The sequence below is a fragment of the Carcharodon carcharias genome, chromosome 13, assembly GCF_017639515.1.
Source record: "Carcharodon carcharias isolate sCarCar2 chromosome 13, sCarCar2.pri, whole genome shotgun sequence".
Taxonomy (NCBI): domain Eukaryota; kingdom Metazoa; phylum Chordata; class Chondrichthyes; order Lamniformes; family Lamnidae; genus Carcharodon; species Carcharodon carcharias.
In genome coordinates, this window is record NC_054479.1 from 43,662,490 (window position 1) to 43,688,576 (window position 26,087).

The 26,087-nt window shown below is 40.6% G+C and overlaps 1 protein-coding gene across 4 annotated transcripts in view; it reads right to left on the reverse strand.

The window, feature by feature from the left end:
* The window catches only part of LOC121285843 (mediator of RNA polymerase II transcription subunit 13-like), a 271,744-nt gene that overhangs the window by 105,740 nt on the left and 139,917 nt on the right, over positions 1-26,087 (reverse strand). For 3 of the 4 annotated variants that reach the window (XM_041202724.1, XM_041202723.1, XM_041202725.1), the window contains one exon: positions 17,933-18,016. In XM_041202724.1, the coding sequence (XP_041058658.1) occupies positions 17,933-18,016 (84 nt within the window). Of the gene's footprint in view, positions 1-17,932; positions 18,017-26,087 lie in introns of those variants that run through there. The other variant, XM_041202726.1, reaches the window with a different exon arrangement.

Sequence of the window (26,087 nt, forward strand, 5' to 3'; positions counted from 1 at the left end):
TATATGTCCTTGGTAGCTACATGGACCACGACAATGGGATTTTCCCCTTCCCACTGCAAGTTCCTCTCCAGCCCTGAGCAGATGTCTCAAACCCTGACAACACAGACTTCTGGACTCTCATTCTTTGCTGCAGAGAAGTATCAATCACCTTCACTACACTGTTCCCTACTACCACTGCACTCTGTTTGCTCCCCCTACTTGAACAGCTTCCTGTATCATGGTGCCATGGCCAGCTTGCTCATCCACCTTGCAGACCTTGCTTTCGGCCTCAGTCCCATTACCTGCCTCACTCATGGTCACATCCTCCTGTCAGTCACTGCTGTCCAAAATAGACGACTTTATTCTAAAAGGCGTGACCGTCTTTTAGAACGAAGTGCCTAGGTATTTCACCCCTTCCCTTATGCTGCGCAGTGTCTGTATTTTGGCTTCCAGATCAATAAGCCTGATCTGGAATTCCTCTAGCTGTTTTCCCTTTCTGCAGATGTGTTTGTCATGGATCGCCTTGGCATCCAAAACCACCCACATTTCACAGCTGCACCATAACACCTGCCCTACCTTTGTTACTTATGTTACTTAGTTAATTAAGCGAGCAATTAAGTTAACTTAGAATAATTTCTTTGTATGCCACACCTCTTTCCCCCATGCAGCAAATTTCCATGTGAACCTAATTCGCTACTTACTCAGTCTTCGTCTCACTCAAGCATAGTCGCCTGTCTCAGAGTACCCCTCACTGATCTTGCGGTTTGAAAGGCCCATCTCTTTTATAGGCCTTCTGAGGAGTCACTAGCTGGTTTAGCTTCCTGCTAGAATAATTACCACTTGAACCAACTGCTTCCAGCTGATTGACACTCCAGGCAGTTCTCTATTTAAAAAGCTAACCTAACTTACTTGAAGGTCAGTACTGTGTCAAATCTTGATTCTTAATCTATAGTTAAAACCTGAAAAGGACTTACTAGAACTTACAATGTGAATCTAATTCACTGCTCACTCAGTCTCCATCTCACTTTGACGTAGTCACCTGTCTACAAGCGGCTAAAGTTCTACGAAACCAAACTGCCAAAACTGCTCATCTAACTCCAATACTAGATGAGCAGAAATTCCTTCAAATGAAGTATTGGGAAGACTAAAGGTACTGTCTTTGGTCTCTGCCACAAACTCCATTCCCTAGGTACCAACACCTTCCCATTTCCTGGCAACTGTCCAAGGCTGAACAAGACTGTTTGCAACTTTGGTGGCATAATTGACTCCAGATTGAGATTTCAGCCATATATCTGCACCATCACTAAGACCACTTATTTTCACCTCCATAATGTCGCCCAACCCTGCTCCATCTCAGCTTACTGCTGCTCAAATCCTCATCCAAGCCTTTGTTACCTCTAGAATTGATTATTCCAATATACCTCTGCCCAACCTCTTACATTCTAATCTCCTTGCAGTCACATAACTCTTTTGCCTATACATAAACTCGCACCAAGCCCGGTTCATCCATAACAAAAATAAAAATAAAAATACCTGGAAAAACTCAGCAGGTCTGGCAGCATCTGCGGAGAGGAACACAGTTAACCTTTCAAGTCCGTATGGCTAATTTATATTTATTGAGTTCAAATTCCACCTGTGATTCTGCTGTGATGGGATTCAAACTCGGGTACCCAGAGCATTACCCTGGATTTCCAGTCCAGTGACAATACCACTACACCACCGCCTCCCCCTAGTTTACAGCATCCTAGATTTTATTAAAAGAGGCATAGAGTACTAATGCAAGGAAGCTATGTTGAACATGTATAAAACATTAGTTCGACCCCAACTGGAGTACTCAATCCAGTTCTGGGCACCACTTTAGGAAGGGCGTGAAGGTATTACAGAGAGTGCAGAAAAGATTCACGAGAATGAAGTTCCTCATTCCAGGAACCAGTTACAATCCAAAAAGTAAGAACCTGCATAGTTACAGGGAGAAGGCACGGGAATGGATAGATTGGCGAGGTTGAGACTGTTTTCCTTAGATGACAGGAACTTTGACAGAGATATTCAAAATCTTGAGGGGTCTGGACAGAGTAGGGAGAAACTGCTCCCATTGGTAGAAGGATCAAGAACCAGAGCCACAGATTTATGGTAATCGGCAAAAGAAGCAGCAAGTGGTTAGGGTGTGGAATGTGGGTGGAGGCAGGTTCAATTGGGGCATTCAAGGGGGAATTGAGTTATTATCCAAAAAGGAAGAACTTGCATAGTTACAGGGAGAAGGCACGAGAATGGCACTAAGTAAAATGCTCTTTCAGAGAGTCAGCACAGACATGACAGGGTGAATGGCCACTTTGTGTGTATCTTTGAACTAATGTACAGAAATGTTGGTTTGATGGCTTCAAACTACAATTTCATGCATGAGGAGCTTAAAGAAGGAACACAGCCTAAATTTGGCACCTTGGTCCCGATAATGTATGCTGCCTTCCATTTGCTATACGCCAATGTGTACCTATGAGATTCTCAGGAAATATTAGCGTTAACTCGCCAACATGAAGATCAGCATAAACTTTGGCGCATCTCGGGGAACATGAACATAGCCAAAGTGTTCACGTTTTATGTCCATTGCAAAAGCTAAAGTGAGGCTTTGTATTATTTCAGCATATTGCCACAAGGAATATAGAAAATTTAAATTTCACACATTTCACAGCATTGCATCATTACTGACATCAATCTCAAGCATGGAAAAATTTTACATGATACATTCCTGAAGTCCTGGTGTATCTGAAGATCCCAATTTCGGGTTTAACTCTTGGTGCTGTGAAATCATTCAGATGAACACAAATGAAGGTCAGTATTAAAATCATATTTACTATAACAGTGATGTAAAACCATTATCTGATGACACAAAAGATTTTGCTAGCTACCGCATGCTTGTGTCTGTAAAGGGGTTGTAAAAGTTAACAATTAGCAAATTCAAAATTTTTCATGCAGAACCTACCAATGTCATGTATCCGAGTAAAGAAAGCATTTTAGTCATAAACATCACTTCGCCTTCAAAATAAAAAAGGACATCTGTTTGACATGAATTCAAACTAGGTGAATTCTGCAGGCAAAAGCAAGTTCATTATCCCAATGAAAGAACAAACTAACTGTAAACCTATGAATAAGCAGCATGCATAATCCAGTTTATCATCTAGTTCATCATTCCACAACACCCTGACATCTACAAATTCACCTGACATTTGTAGAGTGTCAGCAAGAGCCTTAATGGTACCAACACTACTCAGAGCTGCCAGTTTTACTATCATTCATAGAGCCATGCTGGCTAAAAGCCATCACTTATACCATGCCATTTCTCAAAGCTCCAAGCCATACAAGCCAAGAGAGCATTCTCAATAATAACTCAACTGAACAGCGATTATAAAATGCAGCACACAAATACAGTGCAGGTCTATGCAGAAAATCTGACGTCATTATGTTTGGACTGTGAGCCTTTGTCCAAGTTCTACATTCACATAGATTAAATTTATACAATAAGCCAAATAAATTAATTGATTAAAATTAGAGATGGCCCCAGTGTACTTCAAAAATAATCATGGTGATAACATGCAGGGAAATATGCAAATATTTTCTGTACACATGAAATACTGTATATGCTTGAGTAACAGTCGATTATGTTAAAGTAGACCCCTGGCCTTTGGCCAAAAAAATCATTAATTGTTCATATATCTCGTGCATAAGTCGACCCTCAAATTATAAACAAAAAAAAAATCCAAACTGTTTGTACTTGCCATCCACTTGAAGTGAAACTTGCCTGGCTGTAAACCTACTCACTATTTTGCACAACATTGAAGATGGCTATTCAGATCCTCGTGTCTGTGCGCATCGACACATGATGTCAATGCTACCACCTCAGTGGCACTGTGTTCTCGCCAATCCTGCCCTCTAATTTGGCAACAAGCATCAACAAGGGAAAGCAGATACATAGCCCAGCTCAAACTTAAAATAGTCAAGATTGTAGGACAGACAAATAATTGTGGAGCAGCAGGAGAATTCAAGGTATCGAAGAACAACATTAGAGATTGGAGGAAGCTCTCTACACAGCTTAGGCAAATGCCAAGAATAAATGTGCAAGTGGAAAACGAAGGTGCAAAATAAGTCAATGAAAATCACCAGAATAGACACTGAATACTCAAGGGTCTCTCTGAATCTTCAAACTGAAGAAAGAAAATTAGACATTGCAGATTTCAAAGCCATCCCTGATGGTATACCAGGTTTTAAGAGGAGAAACAATCAGGTACTGCAACAGAAGGCCAAGATTTCAGTGTCTCCCAGCAGAACGCGATGAAAGGCTTATTGCATTTCAACAGTTTATAATCAAACATCAAGAAAAGAATAGATACAAATTGGCCTGTATTGGGAACATGGATGAGACTCCTATGAATTCTGACATGCCAGCCAGTCAAAAAGTAATCAAAGTTGGAAGACAGTTGGCTATCAAGAGTAGATCCACCATTGTATTGTGTATGTCGGACGGGACAAAGCTTAACCTAATGGTGATATTCAAGGGAAAAACTCTGTCAAAACAGCAAAGTCGTCCACATTCATGATAAGGATGACAGATGAAAGTTACTTGAAAAATGGCTGAGGGAAGTTTGAAGCTTCTGACCAGGAGGGTTAAGGGAAAAAAGTATTCTCATCTGGGACATGTTCAGATCACATCTTGTCAATAATATGAAGGTAGATTGCAAAACAGTGATATTGCAGTGATTCCCAGTTCAACCACTGGATTTCTCACTAAACAAGCCTAACAAAGCCAACAATGCTGGCCTAGACAGCGGAGCCCAAATCCAATGAATGAATAAAATAAAAAGGATAAAAATTCAATGATAAAAACACTTTTTAGCTCGTGCTGGGGGCAGGCTGGTGAGAACAGCCTCAGACCTAGCAACTCTACGATAGCAAGATGTAGGCCAGACCTGGTCAGGTCAGCAGACTTCCTTCCCCATAGGACATGGTCATCATTAGACTTTTAATTCCAGATTTTTATTGAATTCAAATTCCACCACCTGCCATGGCAGGATTTGAACACGGGTCCCCTGAGCATTACCCTGGATCTCTGGATTACTTGTCCAGCGACAATACCACGATGCCATCGCTTCCCCCCCCGGCGAAGGGTTATTTTTATTACTCATGTAAAAGTCGACACTACTTTTTAGGAACATAGGAATAGGAGAAGGCCATTCACCCTGTCGTACCTGCTCTGCCATTCAATACGATCATGGCTGATCGAACACTTCAATGCCTTTCACCTATGTTATCCCAAAAACCTTTTACGTTATTGTTATTCAGACATCTATCAATCTCTACCGTAAACATGCTCAATGACTGAGTTCCCACAGCCCTCTGTGGTCAAGAATTCCAAAGATTCACAACCCTCTGAGTAAAGAAATTTCTCCTCCTCTCAGTCCTAAGTGGCTTCCCTCTTATTTTGAAATTGTGTCCCCTGGTTCCAGACTCCGCAACCAGGGGAAACATCTTACCTGCATCTACCCTGGCTATTCCTTTACGTATTTTGTAGGTTTCAATGAGATCACCTCTCATTCTTTGAAACTCTAGAGAATACAGGCCCAGTCTCCCCAATCTCTCTTCATTAGACAGTCTTGCCACCTCTGGAACAAGTCTGGTGAACCTTCGTTGCACTCCTCCTATGGCAATAATATCTTTCCTGAGGTAAGGGGATCGAAACTACACACACAACTCCAGGTGCAGTCTAAACAAGCTTCTATACAATTGAAGCAAGACTTCACTAGTCATGTACCAAATCCTCTTGCGATAAAGGCTAACATTCCATTACCCTTCTTAATAGCTTGCAGCACCTGCATGCTAGCTTTCAATGACTTATGGACAAGGACACCCAGGTCCCTTTGTAGCTCTACACTTTCTAATCTCTTACCATTTAGGAAATGCTCTGCACATCTGTTCCTTCTACCAAAGTAGATAACCTCACATTTTTCCACATTATATTCCATCTGCCATGTTCTTGCTCACTCTCCTCCTGTAGCCACTTTACACCTTCCTCACAACACACATTCCCACCTAGCTTTGTATCATCCGCGAACTTGGAAATGATACATTTGGTCCCCACATCCAAATCATTGATATATATTGTGAACAGCTAGGGCCCAAGTATTGATCCTTGCGATACCCCACTAGTCACAGCTTGCCAATGTGAGAATGACCTGTTTATTCCTACTCTCTGTTTCTGCCTGTTAGCCAATCCTTAATCCATACCAGTATATTGCCTCCTATCCCATGTGCTTTTATTTTGTTAATCAACTTCCTGTGGGGTCTCTATCAAAAGCCTTCTGAAAATGTAAGTATACCACGCCCATCAACTCTCCTTTATCAATTTTGTTTGTAATATCCTCAAAATACTCCAATAAGTTCATCAAACATGATTTCCTATTCGCAAATCCATGCTGACTATGCCCAATCAGATCATGATTATCCAAGTATCCATTTATCACATCCTTTATAATAAGGTTCTAGCATTTTCCCTACTACTGATGTAAGGCTAACAGGTTTGTAGTTCCCTGTTTCCAACCCCCTTTCTCTCCCTCCCTTCTTAAATAGTGGGATGACATTTGCTACCTTCCAATCTTCAGGAACCATTCCAGAATCTATAGAATTTTGGAAAATCATCACCAATGCATCCACTATCTCTATAGCAACCTGTTTCAACACTCTGGGATGCAGAATATCAGATACTGGGGATTTATCAACTTTCAATCCAATTAATTTCTTATGCTAATTTCCTTCAACTCCTCATTCTCCCTAGTCCCTTGGATCTCTAAATCTGGGAGATTTCCTGTATCTTCCTCAATGAAAACAGACACAAAGTAATCATTTAGCTTCACTGCCATTTCACTATTCCCCATTAAGAATTCGCCCGACTCTGTCTGCAATGGACCCACATTTATCTTAGGCTTCCTTTTTGCATGCCTATAGAAGCTTTTATAGTCCATTCTTATGTTTTTTGCAAGATTGCATTCATATTCTATTCTTCCTTTTTTTTTACTAGTTTCTTGATCTTCCTTTGTGATATTCTAAAAACCTCCCAATCCTCAGGTTTACTACTACTTCTAGCAACTTCATAAGTCTTTTATTTTAATCTTATGCAATCCATAACTTCCTTTGTCAGCCACAGTTGACTGACTTTTTTGGGGTTTTTGCACTTTGAACATATAGGTGTTGTAAGCGGTGTAATAATTCTTTGAAGACTATCCATTGCCCATGTACAGTCATACCTTTTAATGTATTTTCCCAATCCACCTCAGACAATTTGCCCCTCATTCCTTCATAATTTATTTTATTCAACTTTGACGCCCTTGCTTCAGAGTGAACTACGTCACTTTCAAACAAAGTAAAATTCTATCATATTATCCCTAAAGGTTCTTTTACAACCAGATTATTAATTAGCCCTTTTCATTCCATAACACTAGATCTAAAATAGCCTGTTTCTATTCGACTCAACATAATGCTCTAGAAAGCCGTCCCTAACACACTCCAGAAACTCATCTTCCACAGCATTAGTGCTTAATTGGTTTACCCAGTCTATATGCAGATTGAAGTCAACCACAATTACTGTATTGCCCATGCTTCATGCTTTTCTCATCTCCCGATTCAATCCATGCCCCACATTACCATTACTATTTGGTGGCCTATAAACAACTCCAACCAATGTCTGCTGCCCTTTCCTGCCTCTTAGTTCCACCCAAACAGATTCCACACAATGTTCTTCCAGTCTGAGATCCTCCCTTAGTAATGCACTGATCCCATCCCTTATCAACGCAACTCCACCTCCTTTCCCTTTTGGCTAAAAATTTAATCTCAGCAACTTGATGTTTACATGCCTATATACAGTATATTTCAGCTTAAGCCAAGTTACACATAGCATATTGCTTTTCAGGCAACAAAAGCTTATTCAACTGCATTTTTATATAGAATATACAATGCAAAAACGGACATTTGGCCCAAATAGTCCATAGTGTTTATGCTCCATTCAAGCCTCTTCCCATCTTTCTGCATCTATCAGCCTCTCTATTCCCTTATCCCTCATATGTTTATCTAGCCTCCCCTTAAATACAGCTACATTATTCACCTCAACACTCTGTTTGCGAATTCTGAAGCATTTGAGTTCTTGGTGACTCTCGCTCGCATTGATGGCATCTAATTTTGCTCTTCACCACAAGAGGAACCCTCTTTGTGTCTACTGTGTCTACTCTATCAAAACTTTTCATATTTTTAAGGCCTCAAGTTACCTCTCAGCCTTCTCTTTTAAAAAGAGATACCTAGCCTGCTGTTCCTTTCTTCACATTTTTGGCATCATCCTTATAAGTCTTTCTTACATTCTCTATATCCTTTCTAGGATATGGGAACCAGTGTACACAATATTGTAAGTGGTCTTGGTGCTTGGTTTGCTTTTTTTTTAAAATGGCCTTATTAACCTGAATCATTAGCTTTAGCAACTTGTACTTCTAGATCCATTGCTCTGTGCCCACTCCAGGGCTTGAGCACAAAAATACACACCAACACTCCAGTGCAGTACTGAGGGAGTGTTGCACTGTCAGAGATGCCTTCATCATCTTTTGGATGAGATATTAAAGCTGCTCCGGGAAAGATTTCATGGTGCTATATAAGAGCAGCAGTGGTGTCATGGCCAGTATTTATCCATCAACATCACCAAAATAGATTCTCTTATACTTATGAAGTGGAGTCACTGTTATAATGAAGGAAACATGGCAGCCAATTTGCACACAGCAAGCTCCCATAAAAGAGCAATAAGATTTGACATCATTGGGTGGAGAGTGCACAGGTAAGTCCTGAAGGGTGCTGTATAAATGTAGGTTTTTTTTCTTTGCTGCATTTAGTTTTCCAGCCATAAAGTAACATTTTTCTAATATCAAGAAACAATATCTCAGTTGCTGAAATTAATTTGCCAATTATATGCTAATTTTTTTACATGCTTAATAATTTTGTCTTGTAATTTGTTGCACTTCTCAGTATTCTCCTTCTCCTCCTCAGCACCACCCCCCACAACCACCCATTTGGGACCATCCACAAATTTAGAAATTGTGTTTCAGATTCCAAAGTTTAAATTAACAGTAGTTCTAGCACTGATCTTAACTTTCCACCAATCTGAGTAGCTACCTGTAACATTACTCTCTGCTTTCTTTCTTGCAGCCAGCTAATTGTCCCCTAGTTCTGCGTGCACTGACCTTATTCGTTAGCTTATGTGATGCCTTATCAACGACCCTATGGAAATCTAGTTAAGGGTAACATGGTAGGTGCAATTTATCTACCTTTTCTGTTGCTTAATCAAGACAATCCCATTTGAAGTCTATGTTGACTATTCATTATTACATTCTTAGTTTTTAAATATTTTTCTATCTTTCTCCTTAGTAGGGGTTCCATTAGTTTTCCTACTGATGATGTTAAGCTGGCTGGTCTTTAGTTCCATGCACTTTTCACAGCTTACTCATGACAGCCTGTCGCCTTCTTTATCTTTCATTTGAAGAACCAAATGCCATGTGTATTATGAATGAATTAAATATAGAGGGCAACAGTTTAAGATAGCACTATCATCATGTCTTTGAAAAGTCAAAGCTGTTTAAGAGCTGTAATTAATATTTTGTTCTAGTGGTTTGCCCATTGCGGTTTTGAAGTATTTTTGTTTCAACAGCATGTGCTGATGCATCAGCGAAGTGAGGTGGAAGAATAAGTGATCTTGAAAACAGGAGTGCTAAATAGAGTTGTTGACGCATCTTGTGTTAATGACTACATTTACTGATGTCAAAACCAATCTCTAAATACTTACAACATTCAAAACTCATCCAGCACACTCATACTTTGTTCCTGGTGCAGGCTCACCAGATTTTAACATGTCTGTCACTAAAGGATCACTGGTTGTCCCTCTGGATATATTCCTGCAGTTTTCACATGACCTCCTGCTTCCTATCACATCACCAACATATCCATTCTCAAGGTGCCCTGTTTTCCTCACCAAATCCAAAGGAATAGATGTCCTACTCCAGAAAGTCATGTGTTGAAAGATAGAACAAAAGCCATCTTTGCATACATTTACACTGTATATGTCGTCATTTAAGTCGACCTTTGAAGTCGTGAAGAATCCCTCAAAAAATGAGGGGGTCGACATATACTCAGTGTAAAAAAGTGAACCGGTTGTGTGGCTGGTCACCATTTTGAAATGTCAAAAACAGAGTGGGTGTGTCTTAAACTCCCATGCATCTTCACAACGCAGCCCATATCACCTACTTGATCTCTTGTGCCCAGTTATGTAGTACTGATAAGACATGCATTTGTGGGATGAAAAATTGAGGCTGACTACAAATGTGAGTATAGCATGTCATGGCTGAAAAGGTGGGTCAACTTATACAGCAAATATATGCAAGAATATGTTTGGGGCTGAAAAAATGGGTTTGGCTTATATGTCGGATTAATTTATATGCCACAATTTAAGCATTTTTTACAAAGAGACATTACAAGCATTCACCTCTTAGTGCCACAATCATGGTTTCAGGTGGTTGAAGAGCACAACTAAATTTCCAGTTAATGCCTAACACCAGCATACAATTAAATACATTTAACATAGACACTTCAGGAATGATTGGATTATTCTTTTTGGCATGCAGCCTTCTTCTCCCCACCGTGTGCAATCTTTTTTGCAAAAGTGTGTAAAGAAAATTTAAAAACACAATGGTACTAGCCACTGATCTTGACGAAAGCCTCAATGACAGATTTTATCACTGAACGGCAGGCCCCAACTTCACAATTTCCATTGAAATGCACTTCTGCTAAATACAGATTAAATGCCACATTCAGGAGGGAAATATTCAGCGGCCACTGGTAGTTCACGATCAAAAGCCTTGCAAATGCAGGCCGATGGGTTATTTTTTAATTCATTCATTTTTTCTTTCAACAGCTGGTGATGCATCAGCGAATTGATGGCTAGGCCAACATTTACTGCCCATCCCTAATTGCCCTTGAGAAGGTGGTGAAGAACTGCCTTCTTGAACCACTACAGACTGTGTGGTGTAGGTACATCCACAGTGCTGTTAGGGAGGGAACTCCAGGATTTTGACCCAGCGACAGTGAAGGAATGGCGATATAGTTCAAAGTCAGGTTGGTGAGTGGGTTGGAAAGTAATTTCCAGGTGGTGGTGTTCCCATGGTCTTGTCCTTCAATGCCCAAATTATTTGTCTTCAGGGTTGCTTGCAACAGTGTCCTACAGACTAATTTTAATTCCTTGAAGGTAGTGAACACTACTGGCACTTCTATTGGCACTGGCACTTATTTCAAGCAGCACTTGCTTAGCAATAACCTGCTCATCTGACGCTCAGTTTGCGTTCCGCCATGCCTGCTCAGCTTCTGACCTAATTTGGTTCAAACATGGGCATAAGAGCTGAACTCCAGAGGTGAGGCAAGAGTGACTGCCCTTGATATCAAGGCAGCATTTGACAAGTGTGGCAGCAAGGAGCCTTGGCAAAACTGGAATCATGGGAATCACAGGGAAATACTCTCCACTGGTCGGAGTCACACCGAGCACAAAGGAAGATGGCTGTGGTTGTTGGAGGTCAATAACCTCAGTTCCAGCGCATCATTGCAGGAGTTCCTCAGGGTACTGTCCTAGGCTCAAACATCTTCAGCTGTTTCATCAATCACCTTCCTTTCATCATAAGGTCAGAAGTGGAGATGTTCGCTGACATCCAGGTTTGGGTTGACAAATGGCAAGTGACATTCATGCCACAAGTGCCAGGCAATGATCTTCTTCAACAAGAGAGAATTTAACCATTGCCCTTTGACATTCAATTGCATTACCATCAATGAATCCCCCACTATCAACATCCTGGGGGTTAACATTGACCAGAAACTGAATGGACTAGCCATATAAACTATGGCTACAAGAGTGGCTACAAGGAATCCTGCAGTGAGTAACTCACCTCCTGACTCCCCAAAGCCTGTCCACCATCCACAAGGCACAGGTCAGGATTATGACGGAATATCCTCCACATGCTTGGATGAGTGCAGCTCCAACAACAGCCCACTTGATCAGCACCCCCTCTACCACCAACACATTATGCCACCAGTACGCACAATGTACGAGGTTTATTAAGCAAGAGCAATAAAAGTTGGGCTTGCTAGTAGTGCCCTGTCCCATGTGCGAACAATCAAAAGTAAAGATAATTTCACTAAAATTTCTGCAGAGATTCCAATTATAATTTAGAAACAAAATTTTTGTGGGGCAGCTTGGTTTTAGGATGGACTTAATTCAGGAAAATTTATACGCTTAAGTTTACTGTTATATGTTAGCACACTAAAAACAGTATTAGCATAGTCGGTATTAAAACTTAAGCCCTTCATAAACATAAGCACTGTCCACTTGAATGCACCAACACCAAACAGCAAAGGCATAGTCAATAGCAACAGAGAAGAGAGGATGGCACTTAGATCTTAGTGGACCTGCAATCCAACATAAAAGCTGCATCCCCAGATACATCTGCCCTGCCAGCAATGTACACACAATGTATATTGCAGAAAGTAACTATATTTTCTGGTTTGGCTAAAGAGTTACACAGCTTCTGGTCAATATGTACCTTCTGCAAATTAGATTTAAGAAGAAACAGAATATAAGGGAAATTAGAATCACAAACCTTACAAAATTTGACCCTTAAAATTGCAAAGTTTGAAATACGGTTATAATCCAGCTGCAATAGATGACAATAAATAAAGTTGGCAAACAGAAGTGACAAACACATTTGGCCTCATACACAAATGGATTAGTGGCTTGCTTTGTATACTATGATCAGGCAAGATTTTGAATTACTAAGCCAACCCAGCAAAAAGTAGATTATAGGCTTGCTGCTGAGCTAATGAAATTGTGCTCTACAATTTAATATTTCCACGTCAAGATGTTATACAATCATAGAGGTCTACAGCACAGAAAAAGGCCCTTCAGCCCATCGCGTCTGCACCAGTCAAATAAGTACCTAACTATTCTAATCCCATTTTCCAGCACTAGGCCCATAGGCTTGCATGCCATGGTATCGCAAGTGCACACTCAAATACTTAATTGTTATGAGGGTTTCTGCCTCTACCACCCTTTCAGGCAGAGAGTTCCAGATTCCCACCACCATCTGGATGAAAAAATTCTTCCTCACATCTTCTCTAAACCTCCTGCCCCTTACCTTAAATCCATGCCCCCTGGTTATTGATCCCTCCACCAAGGGGAAAAGTTCCTTCATGTATAACCTATCTATGCTCCTCAATTTTATACACCTCAATCATGTCCCGCCTCAATCTCCTCTGCTCCAGAGAAAATAACCCCAGTCCATACAATCTCTCCTCTCCTCAAAACTAAAACTCTCCAGTCCAGGCAACATCCTGGTAAATCTCCTCTGCACTCTCTCTAGTTCAATCACATCCTTCCTATAATGCGGATTCCAGAACTGCCCGCAATACTCTAGCTGTAGCCTAACTGGCGCTTTATACGGTTCGAGCATAACCTCCCTGCTCTTAAATTCTATGCCTCGGCTAATAAAGGCAAGTGTCCCATATGCCTTCTTAACCACCTTATGTACCTGTCCCCCTACCTTAAGGGACTGGTGGGCATGCACACCAAGGTCCCTCTGATCCTCGGTAGTTCCCAGGGTCCTACCATTCATCATGTATTCCCATGCCTTGTTTGTCCTGCCCAAGTGCATCACTTCACACTTATACTGGTTCGCATATTTAATTTATACTTAAAAACTTATTTCCTACACTTGAAATGTACAAGTGCAAGACAACTAATAAAATTGGACATCATTTTAACAACTTAATCACTTTTAACAAGTACATTTTTACTTTGGAGTCATACCTAATAGAAAGGATGATGGTTGTGGTTGTTGGACATCAGTCATCTCAGTTCCAGGACATCACCATAGGAGGTCCTCAGGGTAGTGTCCTCGGCCCACCCATCTTCATCTGCTTCATCAATGACCTTCCTTCCCTCACAAGGTCAGAAGTGGGGATGTTCGCTGATGATTACACAATGTTCAGCCATTCGCGACTCCTCAAATACTGAAGCAGTCCATGTCCAAATGCAGCAAGACCTGGACAACACCAAGGCCTGGGCTGACAAGTGGCAAGTAACAACTGTGCCACACAAGTACCAGGCAAGGACCATCTCCAACAAGAAAGAATCTATCCATCGCCCCTTGACGTTCAATGGCATTACTGTCGCTGAATCTCCCACTATCAACATCCTGGGGATTACCATTGACCAGAGACTGAACTGGACTAGCCATATAAATACTGTGGCTACAAGAGTATGTCAGAGGCTAGGGATCCTGCAGTGAGTAACTCACCTCCTGATTCCCCAAAGCCTACAAGGCACAAGTCAGGAGTGTGGTGGAATACTCTCCTTTTGCCTGGATTAGTGCAGCTCCAACATTGAAGAAGCTTGACACCAACTAGGACAAAGTAGCCAGCTTTACTGGCAGTCCATCCACAAACATTCACTCTCTCCACCACTGATGTACAGTGGCAGCAGTGTGTACCATTTACAAGATGCACTGCAGCAACTCACCAAGGCTCCTCAGACAGCACTTTCCAAACACACAACTACCATCGAGAAGGACAAGGGCAGCAGATATATGGGAACACCACCACTTGGAAGTTCCCCTCCTAGCCACTCAACCATCCTGACTTGGAAATGTATCACCATTCCTTCACTGTCACTGAGTCCTGGAACACCCTCCCTAACAGCACCGAAGGTGTACCTACACCACACGGAGTGCAGACGTTCAAGGCGGCAGCTCACCTCCACCTTCTCGAGGGCACTAAGGGATGGGCAATAAATGCTGGCCTAGTCTACTAAGCCCACATCCCTTGAATGAATATATAATTTAACTATTTCTCATGCACCTCTAGCACAGCAAACAATACAGCTATCCCTTGTTTAGCACACCTATGTGTTCCCAAAAAAGCAGCATGCAAAACAAAAATAATTTTTCCATAAAAACATGTGAAAAGGCTGTTTTAGATTTCTATCCCAGACAGAGCACTGCCCCACTGCCTTCCTCCCTGCTCACTGCAATCGCAATAGACACAGCAAGCGGTACCTGAAAAAAAACCAGAATGGCATCTTAATCAACACTGCACTAAGAAAGCTGCACTGGATGCTGCCAGAAATCTTGTTTATAAGGGCAGCAGCGCTCTTACAGGAACAGGAGTGGTTCTGGATACAGCACGGCTCGCACCTGGCCTAGTGGATGCCCACCTGGGCCTGAGCAGCCTCCCCGACAAACTGCACCGGGCCCAGCTGCTCCTTGCCACCCACATCTACTTTGACCACTCAGGTGGCCTGCATGAGAGCATAGCCGTACACCAAGCAGAGGTTGAGGCAATGTCCCAGGAGACTAATCTGGAGGCAATGACCTGGCTGAGCGACTGGAAAGTCAGCCAGAGGCCACAGCCCAGCTGGAGGGCTAGAGGATACGCGGAGAAGCTGTGTGGCCCAACCAGTTCCTGGAGAACGGCGATATTATCAGCCTGGGGCCCACCACGTTTGTGGATCTGCTCAAGGCGTTGGGAGCTGGAGCCAGTGCCTAAATCCTACTTGGCAACATGGTGGAGCAAATAGTCACCTGCCAAACCTCAATTCACCGCATCATTTATGGCTCAGTTGCTCCTATGGATCACAAATCTGGGCATAGTCGCCTCAGTAATTATTTTGGTTATGCTCCTGCTGGAAGGGGGAAGAAGAGGAGTTCAGTGCTGTCCCTGAAGTTGCATAGATCAAAAACTTCTCACCCTCTGTGCTACAAGATGCATGTCCATGGATGTATTTTTATTTTGTCAAGTACAAAAGTTCAGATAATTGCGAAATCTGAAAAAAATTCTGTAAACTGGATTAGTGTGAAACCAAAATTAAATTTTGGCACGCTTCTTAACACATGAGCAATAGTAACTTATTAACAGTGCTCAATCAAAAATCAAGGTTGTGGCCGACAACACTATTCAGGAAAGTTCCCTATTTTTGAAATCACCAAAACAAAAATGCTTCATTATAATGTACTCTAAACTGGGGTTTCTATAAAGTTCAGCTTAATTTATGTGCTTTTACTGAAACTGATAAGTTCCATAATATTTGGTGTTACGATACAGCCCCAATTTGTAGAAATTATGCGAATGTGGTTGAAGGACATACAAGGAATACTATATAGAATCCATTTCAACTTATTCCTTCCACACAAAGGCATGACAAAAATACAAAGTTCATGCCAGGATAAAGTTTTGCTGTATAATGCATACTGTACTCACCTACCCACTTATAAAAGTGATTCAGATTCACATTGTGCTCAACATTGATAGATTACAGAGCTATGGAAATACATTTTCTCATTTTACAATTTCCTTTCACCCAAGCCAGAAGATTTTACTGCATGAAATCAAAATAATTTAAAATATCAAATAAATGTAGCAAATGAAAACTTTGTGAATAGACAAACTCATTCAACACTTCTTTTCACTATCTGCCATTGTCCCTGTGGTATCGCAGAAAACATTAACCAAAACCAACAATATTGGTTGAATCGATTCTCCATCTGATCTGAAGAAAGGCCTCTACTATTTTTTCTCTCAGCAAAACTCAAACAACTTGTTATTTTGCTTGTTCAACACAGTCACCCAGTTCATTACCACTGAAAAAACTGACAACACAGTTTGACAGGCTGTATTAGAGAGTCTGGACAAATTTTAATTACTGGTATGTTATGAGCTGTTAGTTTATCCTGTGCACTTCACATTAATATGAAAAAAGTGACTTAAACATTTCCTCCTAAAAGCAATAAATTTAAGACCCTGCTGCATGACATTACACAGAATTTATTACTTAATTGATCAGAATCTCCGCATCTCAGATCAGAATACTTGTGCCTACAAGCACTCAAGTTGAAACTATGGTAAAATTGCTCATACAACAGCCTATTAATAATCTGAAACTGAGACTTTACATTGTATTTAATGCTGAAATGTGGTGTTGTTGAACTTTGTAATCTTTTTTCTGCAAATCTTTGAATTTCTTTGTACATGCTAACTTCCAAGCAGAGTTACAATGCCAAAATACAGTGGTGTAATTCTTCTCCACAGATCTAACAGGATAACAGACTACCCCTACCAATGGTAATGAAAAGTTTCATTCAATTATACATTCAGAAATATGAAATCCTTAGGCTGAATCAATTTAATTATTCTGCAGCCAAAAATCAAACTGCTTACTCCACATGCACTGCCACATCTGTTCAGAAACAGATGATAGTGATAACTGGGCATTTCAAATTGTATTTTAGCCTATTCATGACCCGAAAGTAAAAAATGTAATTTTGAATCATGGTCAAAACTCTCAGGAGTTCTAACAACATTTAGAGCTTTAACTCTCCTGAACTGTAAACAAGAGGCTATCAAGGTCTATATAGGTTATTGGCTTGCCTTAGCAAGAGTTTGAGATATTTTCCAACTGCCTACAACATTCACAGCTGTATTGTCAGATATTCTGGCAGCTTGCATAGGCAACAGTTGTGTGGGAAAGGTTATAGCCACTTAAGGAAAGTCTTTGACGCCTGGTCAGTTGCTTAGAGGTAGTGTCAAGCAACACTGGATAATTCTTGAATCTGAAGGTTAAGTAGGCCTTGGATAATACTAGAGAAGACTTTGAGAGTCTTGCAAGGATCACTGCCAGGATTCTTTAGAAACAATGGCATGCTAAAATCCATTGACAAATTGCATCATGCACTCTAAACATTTTGTATTTCAAGACCAATCTTCTTCTTGCAGCATAAAAACGTTCTGATACCATCAAATATAGTAAGTGTGGCAATAAGGTAGTCAAATTCCTCTTAATAATGCTTACCTTTTGTTCACAGGCTTCTCATTTTTCTCATAGGGTTTGACAAACCATTTTCCAATCCTGACAAAGTTCTTATCCATCAGACACCTAAAAAAAAAATAAAAGGGCATAAATATAAACTATTTTTCCCCCACCTTCAGAACCTAATAATAATTCTGCAGCTAAGTTGGTTCTCAGGTTCTACTTGAGCAACCAGGCATTTCAAGGATACTGTACGATAATGAGCATATAAACATATAATTCTCACAATATCATTTACCATGCTATAACAGTAACTTCAAAGCACTTGAGGTTGGCATGAGATTGTGAAGGGAGCTATATAAATGTAAACCCTTTGCAAAAAAAAGTATTTTTGTTCTGCTTAATACTTGTTGAAACAGAAAATACTGCAAGTGGAAAAAAATGGTAGGTTGAAACCCAAGTCTTCATTTCAAGCTACAATGCACTGGATAACCAACCAAGGAACTGGAGTGTACTCCATATATTTTCAGAAGGAAATGACAAACATACCTGTCACTGAACACGAATGTATGGGGACTAACACACTAGAATCAACATAATACCTTCCCTAGAACACATGAACAGTGAAACACTCCAAGTTTTCACAGAAACAAAGGCAGAACTTGACTATACTCCTCAGCAAGAATGAAATGCTTGTGTCATGGAGACCAACGTGCTCCATTACCCTGTGAAGCAAAGACAAGCTATGCATCCATTTTCATAAGGCTGACTAGTGGTTACCCAGGCCAGTGATCAAGAATGAACCAACTCTATAAACACAATTGGTTAGAAAATTATTTCACTCCCCATTAGCAATAAGATCATGATGTATTTCAATGAGTTGAAATCTCAGACTTACAGAAGCAGGGAAGAACAAGAAAATGTAAAACAAAAATAAAAAAATTAAACATGAGAAAAAATGCAAATAAATCGGAAAACAAAGTGAATACTTTACAACCCTGATGCCAACTCACACACAAGTAGCAACACCAACCATTCAGCTTTATTTAAAAACTAGCACATGCCCAGTGATGGTCACCAAGTTAAAACTGCTCATTTAGCAGCAGTCTGGTAGTATCAATGTACTTAATGTCTGCGCTGAAATTTTTTCAGGTGCAAAAATCAAGTTAACCTAATGATCAACGCTGAAAGGCAGCTTCTTCAGGACATAATAGAGCTCCTCTCAGGATACTAAATACGAATTTTGAAGAAAACAATTTAGTAATACATCCTCTACTCACTCGAACAGTGGAATCTTCTCCAGATCCCGGGATCAAACACACTGTTCCTATTTGCTGTCTATATGGTCTCATTGGTAGGAACCCAGAGAAAAAAAAACATTTCGTAACAGCCTGCACTTACACTGCAAGCATTTCTTGCCTGCTGAAAGCTGGGTAGTATGGTTCTTTTATTTAAGGTGAGTCATCTTTCCTATCTAATTTGAAAGAAAAACCTCAAAAAGAAACAGGTCTGAGAACCAAGGTGACTGGTCCCAAAACAAAATGCAAAAATATCTTCGAGGAAAAAAGAGGGAAGGGAATCAAGGCATTCAATATTTCCCCTTTACAGGCATGAAGATATCAACACAGACTAAGGCAAGTTTAGAATCTGGCCCCTTCCACTGTGACTGTTGGTCTACCGCTCAAAGGTCCCACTTCTGACAACAGTCAGCTGTTGCCAGGAGATAATTCTTGTGAAATATGTTCTGCTCCTGTTAAGATGATGCAATTTGCCAGGTGGATGCTTGATAATCAGGGCAAGACGTCTACAGTAAATCTGTCTTATCCACAGGAAAATAGCCAGGATTGCTGAAATGCTGGTGAGATGATCTTTTCTCAGGTATTATACTATTTGGTTCCAGAGAGCCGATAAATTGTAAAATCTATCCAGCTCACAGGTGTCTACCAAATCACTGAGCCTGAAGTTAGTGACAGGAAAGGAGGGAGAGTGGATAAGGCCATATAATAGCCATGCGCACAAGTGCAAGACTTTTTTGGGAATGCAATTACCAGATTATAATATCCAGCACAAGCAACTTCATATTTGATTTTTGTTAGGAAAGGATAGTAAGGGTCACAGAACCAAGGCGGGTAAATGAAATTAAGCTACAGATCAGCCATGATCTAATAAATGGCAAAACAAGCACAAGGGGCTGCGGCAATCTCTGGTACTGGATTGCAAATTTAAATGCAGCAATCAACCATGAAAGATGGTGTGACTACTCCCAACAAAAAAAAGGTCACTAGTTAACTCCAGTTCTCAAAAAGTATTTTTTCTAGCATTGACACGATCACTAATCATTCAAACCCATATGAAGGCTACTTATGCAATGAATTTCTAGAAGAATCAATCAGGTTTACGAGGAACTTTATTTCTAAGCAGCAGCACTGATAAAATGCCTAGAAAAACTTCTCAAGGGAACCTCATAGAGGCATTAGGAAAGGAGAATGTCAAGCCCAAAAGAAAAACATTAAAAGGGATGCTAAGAGTTTGGTAAAAAGGGTACATTTTAAAGAGTGTAGTAAGAGTGAGAGTTGGAGATATTTGGGGAGAGATTTCCAGGGTGGTACCCAAGCAACTGAAAGCACAGTTTTCAATGGTGGGACAAAAAGAGGGGGATATGCAAATGGTCAGATACTATGCAATAGAGTTCAGTGTTAAGGGATACTTATAGAACTGGCAAAGATAAGAAACGGGGCCATGGAGCCATTTAAACGGGATCAAATTTTCAAATTTGAGGCATTCCAGGTTAATGAGAACATGGGCGATAGGTTTGGGGACTAGGCACAGGATATTATATGGAAAGCAAAATGATTTTTGTTTACGATGAGTCAATTTTCATATAAGGCAAGGATGGGAGTGTCCAGCAGGGCTTCTGAGTAATCAAAATAAGAGCAAACTACTGTAGAGTCAAGTCTGGAGGCGACAAAAGCATGAATGAAAGTTTCAGCAAAAGATGGACTGAAACAATGAGGCAGAAAAGGTAATGGATGTGCTTGTAGGCAGCCTTTGAGGAAGAGAAGATATTGGGGTCACAAACTCAGTTCAGAAATCGACACAATGTAGAGGTCATGAACAGTTTGATTCAGCCCGACACCCCATCCAGGGAAAGAGGATGGAGCTGGTGGCAAGATCACAATCTGTGCCTGGAATATAAGTTGCCAACTTTGGTCTTAATGTAAAAGCTGTTTGTTGGGCCACCCACTAGATTCTCAAAAGGATGTCATGACAGGGTTCTCAGGTAAGGTGCAAACGAAAACTCTCAAAAATTAAGCCAGCTGCGATTACCATTTTACAATGATCATCTTGAGAATTTAGTATACTTCACCCAGCACTTGGAGCCTGCATCTTTCTTCAATGAATTCATATATATCTCAACTTTTTCCAATTGATCCTTTATCGCAAGTTTTGTTTTATATGGAATATGCATTCAAATAGTTAGCAACAGATGACAAATAAGGCAAAGACACTTAATCTTCTCTAGCTTGAATTTAACACAAGTGCTCAGTCATCACTGATGATCTTCAAAGCGAGTAACTGCATCAAAAATAAATCCTTAAGTGCTGCCAAGGAAGTTTGTGCAAATCAAGCTTCAAAATGTCAACAATATGTCAAACATGAAAATCTCAATATTTGCAAGATTGAGCTGATTTTCAAAAATGCATTATTTCTATTCAAAACAAAAAACCACATACTTCTTTCGTACTTGCATCGAATTTCAGAACGTGGACTTTGCAAATGTTATCCATGTACCTTATATTATTGACGTAACATCACAGGTAGGATCCTGCATCAAAATGTTACTTTTTATCTGGCGCAAAGCATTATTTTAACTCAAATAATTCCCCCCCTCCCCCCCATTTAGATTTATTAATCCACAGTTATGGATGCATGAATGACCAGATAGTCAGTTTCTACCCATTGATGCGCACAAAACACTTAGTGAAGCAAAGTATTAAAAATGCTATTTCTCCAATCAATAAATTTCCATGAACATCAATGCTATCCTTGGGTGCGGCATTCACTTTTTTTTCACTAAAATACATCCTCCGTATACAGCAATGCATTGTGCGTCATTTGGAAAAAGAGAACTTCCATTTAAGAAGTTACCTCCTTCAAAAGTCAGGTCACCTGACATTGAGCAATCACCTTCAATTCTTACCGAGAGGAGGAAGCACTGAGGCCAAAAGTAGAATAAGGATACAAAGCATTAATCAATGAATATGAAACCTCCATGTCAGTTGCCAAAGGGAAACGGGTGGAGGTGGAATTCTTTAACGGTTAAAAGTTTAATTTTAAATGAGCAAGATTATCTTGAAAAGTAGGAACTCCAACAATCTCTCTAATTTGGTATATCATATGTGAAGACTGCACAATATACTTCAAAATGTTGGTAGCAGATTTCTAAGAACCTATCTGGAGATCAAGTTTGAAGTACCAAAAGTTCAAGTACTCATTATCTCAAGACGTCAAGAGTATAATAGTTCATATTAGCATGCACACTGCAGGTTCCTGCCCCTCCAAATGACCTCTCAAGAGATACTCTGATTTTATTTAAGTGATGTCTACTGCAAGTGCCAACTGCCTTGATATGGCTTCCACCCTTTGTTCAGCAATAGATTTAGCTAAAATTTGTTTTGAAATGGCAAAGACTATGTAGATTGACAAAACTGTTATGCTATCTACGCAAAGCCACGATTTCTACACATGCATCATACATCTATAAAAATGCTAAGTGTGAATTCATAAGAACGAAGTGGAATTTCAATCCCAATATTATAAAAAAGACACACTCAAACATTCTTTGATAGAATGGCAGTTCCTCAAGTAAAACCTGTACAATTCTGCTGTCATTTAGAAATCTGATGTAAGTACAAAGCAAATAATATTAATCGATTCAAGAGATGACCAGGTTCCTATTGAAAGACTTGGTAAAATTGTTACAATTGAGGTTATGTTTTGGGACTGTGTCCTTGAGGCAAAATTAATGGGGTCATGCGACCTCACCTGAAGGCTACCTGACAGCAAGCTTAGGTGATTTGCTTGTTGGAAATTAAAGGGTGCCCAGATTGTTTCACTGAGAAGGAGGTGTAAGGTGTTTACATTTGTAGACAATGGCAGCAGCCCCTGTGCTAACAGTGGATACACTGAGCCTCTGAAGTCCTAAAAAAGTGTTGAGAGTATCTTGTAAACAGTTGTGCTTTAAACTATCTATTTACTTCCAAGATTAAAAAGAGTTTAGGTCTCAAGGACAGCTAATCAGCATTTCTAGCTGAATACAAGGCCTGTAAGATTCACACTTACAGGAGGCCCATGGAGATGGGCCTCACAGTCGAAGTGTTTCTAAGATACTGGATTTTCAGAAAGCTTTTGATAAAGTCTCATGTAAGAGGTTAGTGTGTAAAATTAAAGCACAAGGAAGTAATATATTGGCTTGGATTGAGTATTGGCTAGCAGACAGGAAACAGAGAGTAGGAATAAATGGGTCTTTTTTCGGAGTGGCAGGCGGTGACTAGTGGGGTACCGCAGGGATCAGTTTTTGTGCCCCAGCTATTCATAATATATATCAATGATTTGGATGAGGGAACCAAATGTAATATTTCCAAGATTGCTGATGACATGAAACTGAGTGGGAATGTGAGTGATGAGGAGAGTGTTAAGGAGCTTCAAGGCAATTTAGACAGGTTGAATGAGTGGGCAAATACATGGTGGATGCAGTATAACATGGATAAGTGTGAAATTATCCACTTTGGTAGGAAAAACAGAATGGCAGAGTATTGTTTAAATGTGATAGATTGGGGAATGTTGATGTACAAAGTACCTGGGTGTCCTTGTACACCACTGAAAGCAAGCATGCAGGTGCAGTAAGCAGGTAAGGAGGCAAATGTTATGCTGGGCTTCATTGCAAAAGGACTTGAGCACAGGAGCAAGGATGTCTTACTGCAGCTATGCAGGGCCTTGGTGAGAACACACCCGGAGTAGAGTGTGCAGCTTTGGTCTTCTTATCCAAAAAAGGATATACTTGCCATAGAGGGAGTGCAGCAAAAGTTCACCAGACTGATTCCTGGGATGGCAGGTTTGTCATATGAGGAGAGATTGGGCCAGCTAGGCCTGTATTCACTGGAGTTTAGAAGAATGAGGGGATCTCATTGAAACATATATATTCAATAAAGGAAATAGATAGATTCCTGGACTGTAAAGGCATAAAGGGGTATGGGGAGAGCGCGGGAGTACTGCACTGAGATGGAGGGTCAGCCATAATCATACTGAATGGAGGAGCAGGCTTGAAGGGCTGCATGACCTACTCCTGCTCCTATTTTCTATGTTTTTATCCCTGAAACTCAAAAGACAAGCTAGACTGCCAGGATCCGAGGGAGGGGGAGCAGCTATAGACCATAAGACTTTGTGGTTCACCACAGAGGAATATGGGTGGAAGCCTGCGCTTGAATTGAAAAGGCCGAATTCATGAGTTAAAATGAGGTTAAAAAAGATTGCCAAGCTTGTGCTCAAGGAAGAATCTCCATGGAAAAGAATCTCACTGTGAAAGGCAGTTTTGAGGTTAAAAGTTTCCAGGTTAAGAAAGGAAAAGGAGGAAGTGGACCATAGGGGGCCAAGAATGACCTTGGACTGGTTCTGGAAAAACTGAATGTCTACTTAAAGAACAGTGTAAATTATATCTGTGAAGTGCGCTTTCAGTTGTGCTAAAAGAAAAAGGAGAATGTTGTGTTTTGTGATCTGAAGTACAAGTTGGCTACAAAGATAGTGTTTAATCTCTAAATCTTAAAATGTGAAATCTTGTCATGTCATTGTTTTAGCTATTAACAGGGAGTTTGAATTTCTCTATGGCAAGCATAAAATGGAGAGAGAGAAGCTGGGGAAAGAGAGATTCAGTTTGACCAAAAATAGGGAAGCTTCCTGTTCCTAAGACATTGTAACATAGGCAAGTTAAGGAATGCTCATTCGCATTCCCAAAAAGATCAGAAGCCTCAGTTTACACTTAAATAATCTCTATAACATTTCAAGACCTTCCAGAGTACTTAAAGTGGTGAACAAGCATTGCTCAGAACTCAAGGCTTACAACAGTTTGAAAGTGTAGGAACGAAATGTCTGAAAAGCTCAGACACAAGTAGCAGGGTGAGGGGAAAGGGAATCCACAAGTAACAAATATTGCATGAAAGCCATGCATGGCCAGCTGTGCGTTAGGACAGTTAAGTCAAGAGGTAACAAAGGCATGGATGAGTGTTTCAGCACCAGATGAACTGAGGCAGAGGTAGAGTCAGGTCAGGTCACAGAAGGGGAAATAGGCAGTCTTAGTGATGGAATGGATATCCAGTCAGAAGTTCATTCCGGCATCAAACATAACAAGATTGCGAGCATCCTGGTTAAGACCCAGACAGCTTCCAGGCAAAGATATGAAATTGGAGACTAGGGAATAGAAGTTGCGGCAGGAACTGAAGACAATGGCTTCTGTCTTCTCAATGTTTAGTTGGGGAAAATTTCTGCTCAGTACTGGATGTCAAATAAGAACAGTGACAATTCAGAGGAAGTCGGGGGATTAAGAGAGGTGATCGCAAGGCTAAAGCTGGGTATCATCAGCATATCTGCAGGAGCTGTTTTTGGATGATGCTGCCAAGGGTTAGCATGTAGATGAGAAACAGGCAGGGGATAAGGGCAGATCCTTGGTGACACAAGAGATAATGGTGCAGGACAGGAAGAGAAGCCACTGCAGGGGATTCTTTGCCTACAATTGGATAGATAAAAATGGAACCAGGTAAGAGCTGTCCCACCCAGGTAAATAACAATGGAGAGGCATTGGAGGAAGATGGTGAGGTCAACCAGGTCAAAGATTGAGAAGGATGAGGAAGGGCAGTTTATCTCTGTCACAGTAATATAGAGTGTCATTTGTGACTTTACTAAGAGCTGTTTCAATACTGTGGCAGGGCTGAAACCTGATGGGGGCATTTAAACATGTTTTGGGAAAGATAGGCACTGATTTAGGAGCTGACAACACATTCAAGGACTTTGGATAGGAACGAGGTTGGAGATGGAGCAGTTGTTTGCAAGGGCAAAGAGATCAAGGGTTGGCTTTTCAAGCATAGAGGGATGGCACCCAGGACAGAGAACTGTCAACAATATCAGCTAACAGGGAAGCAAGGAG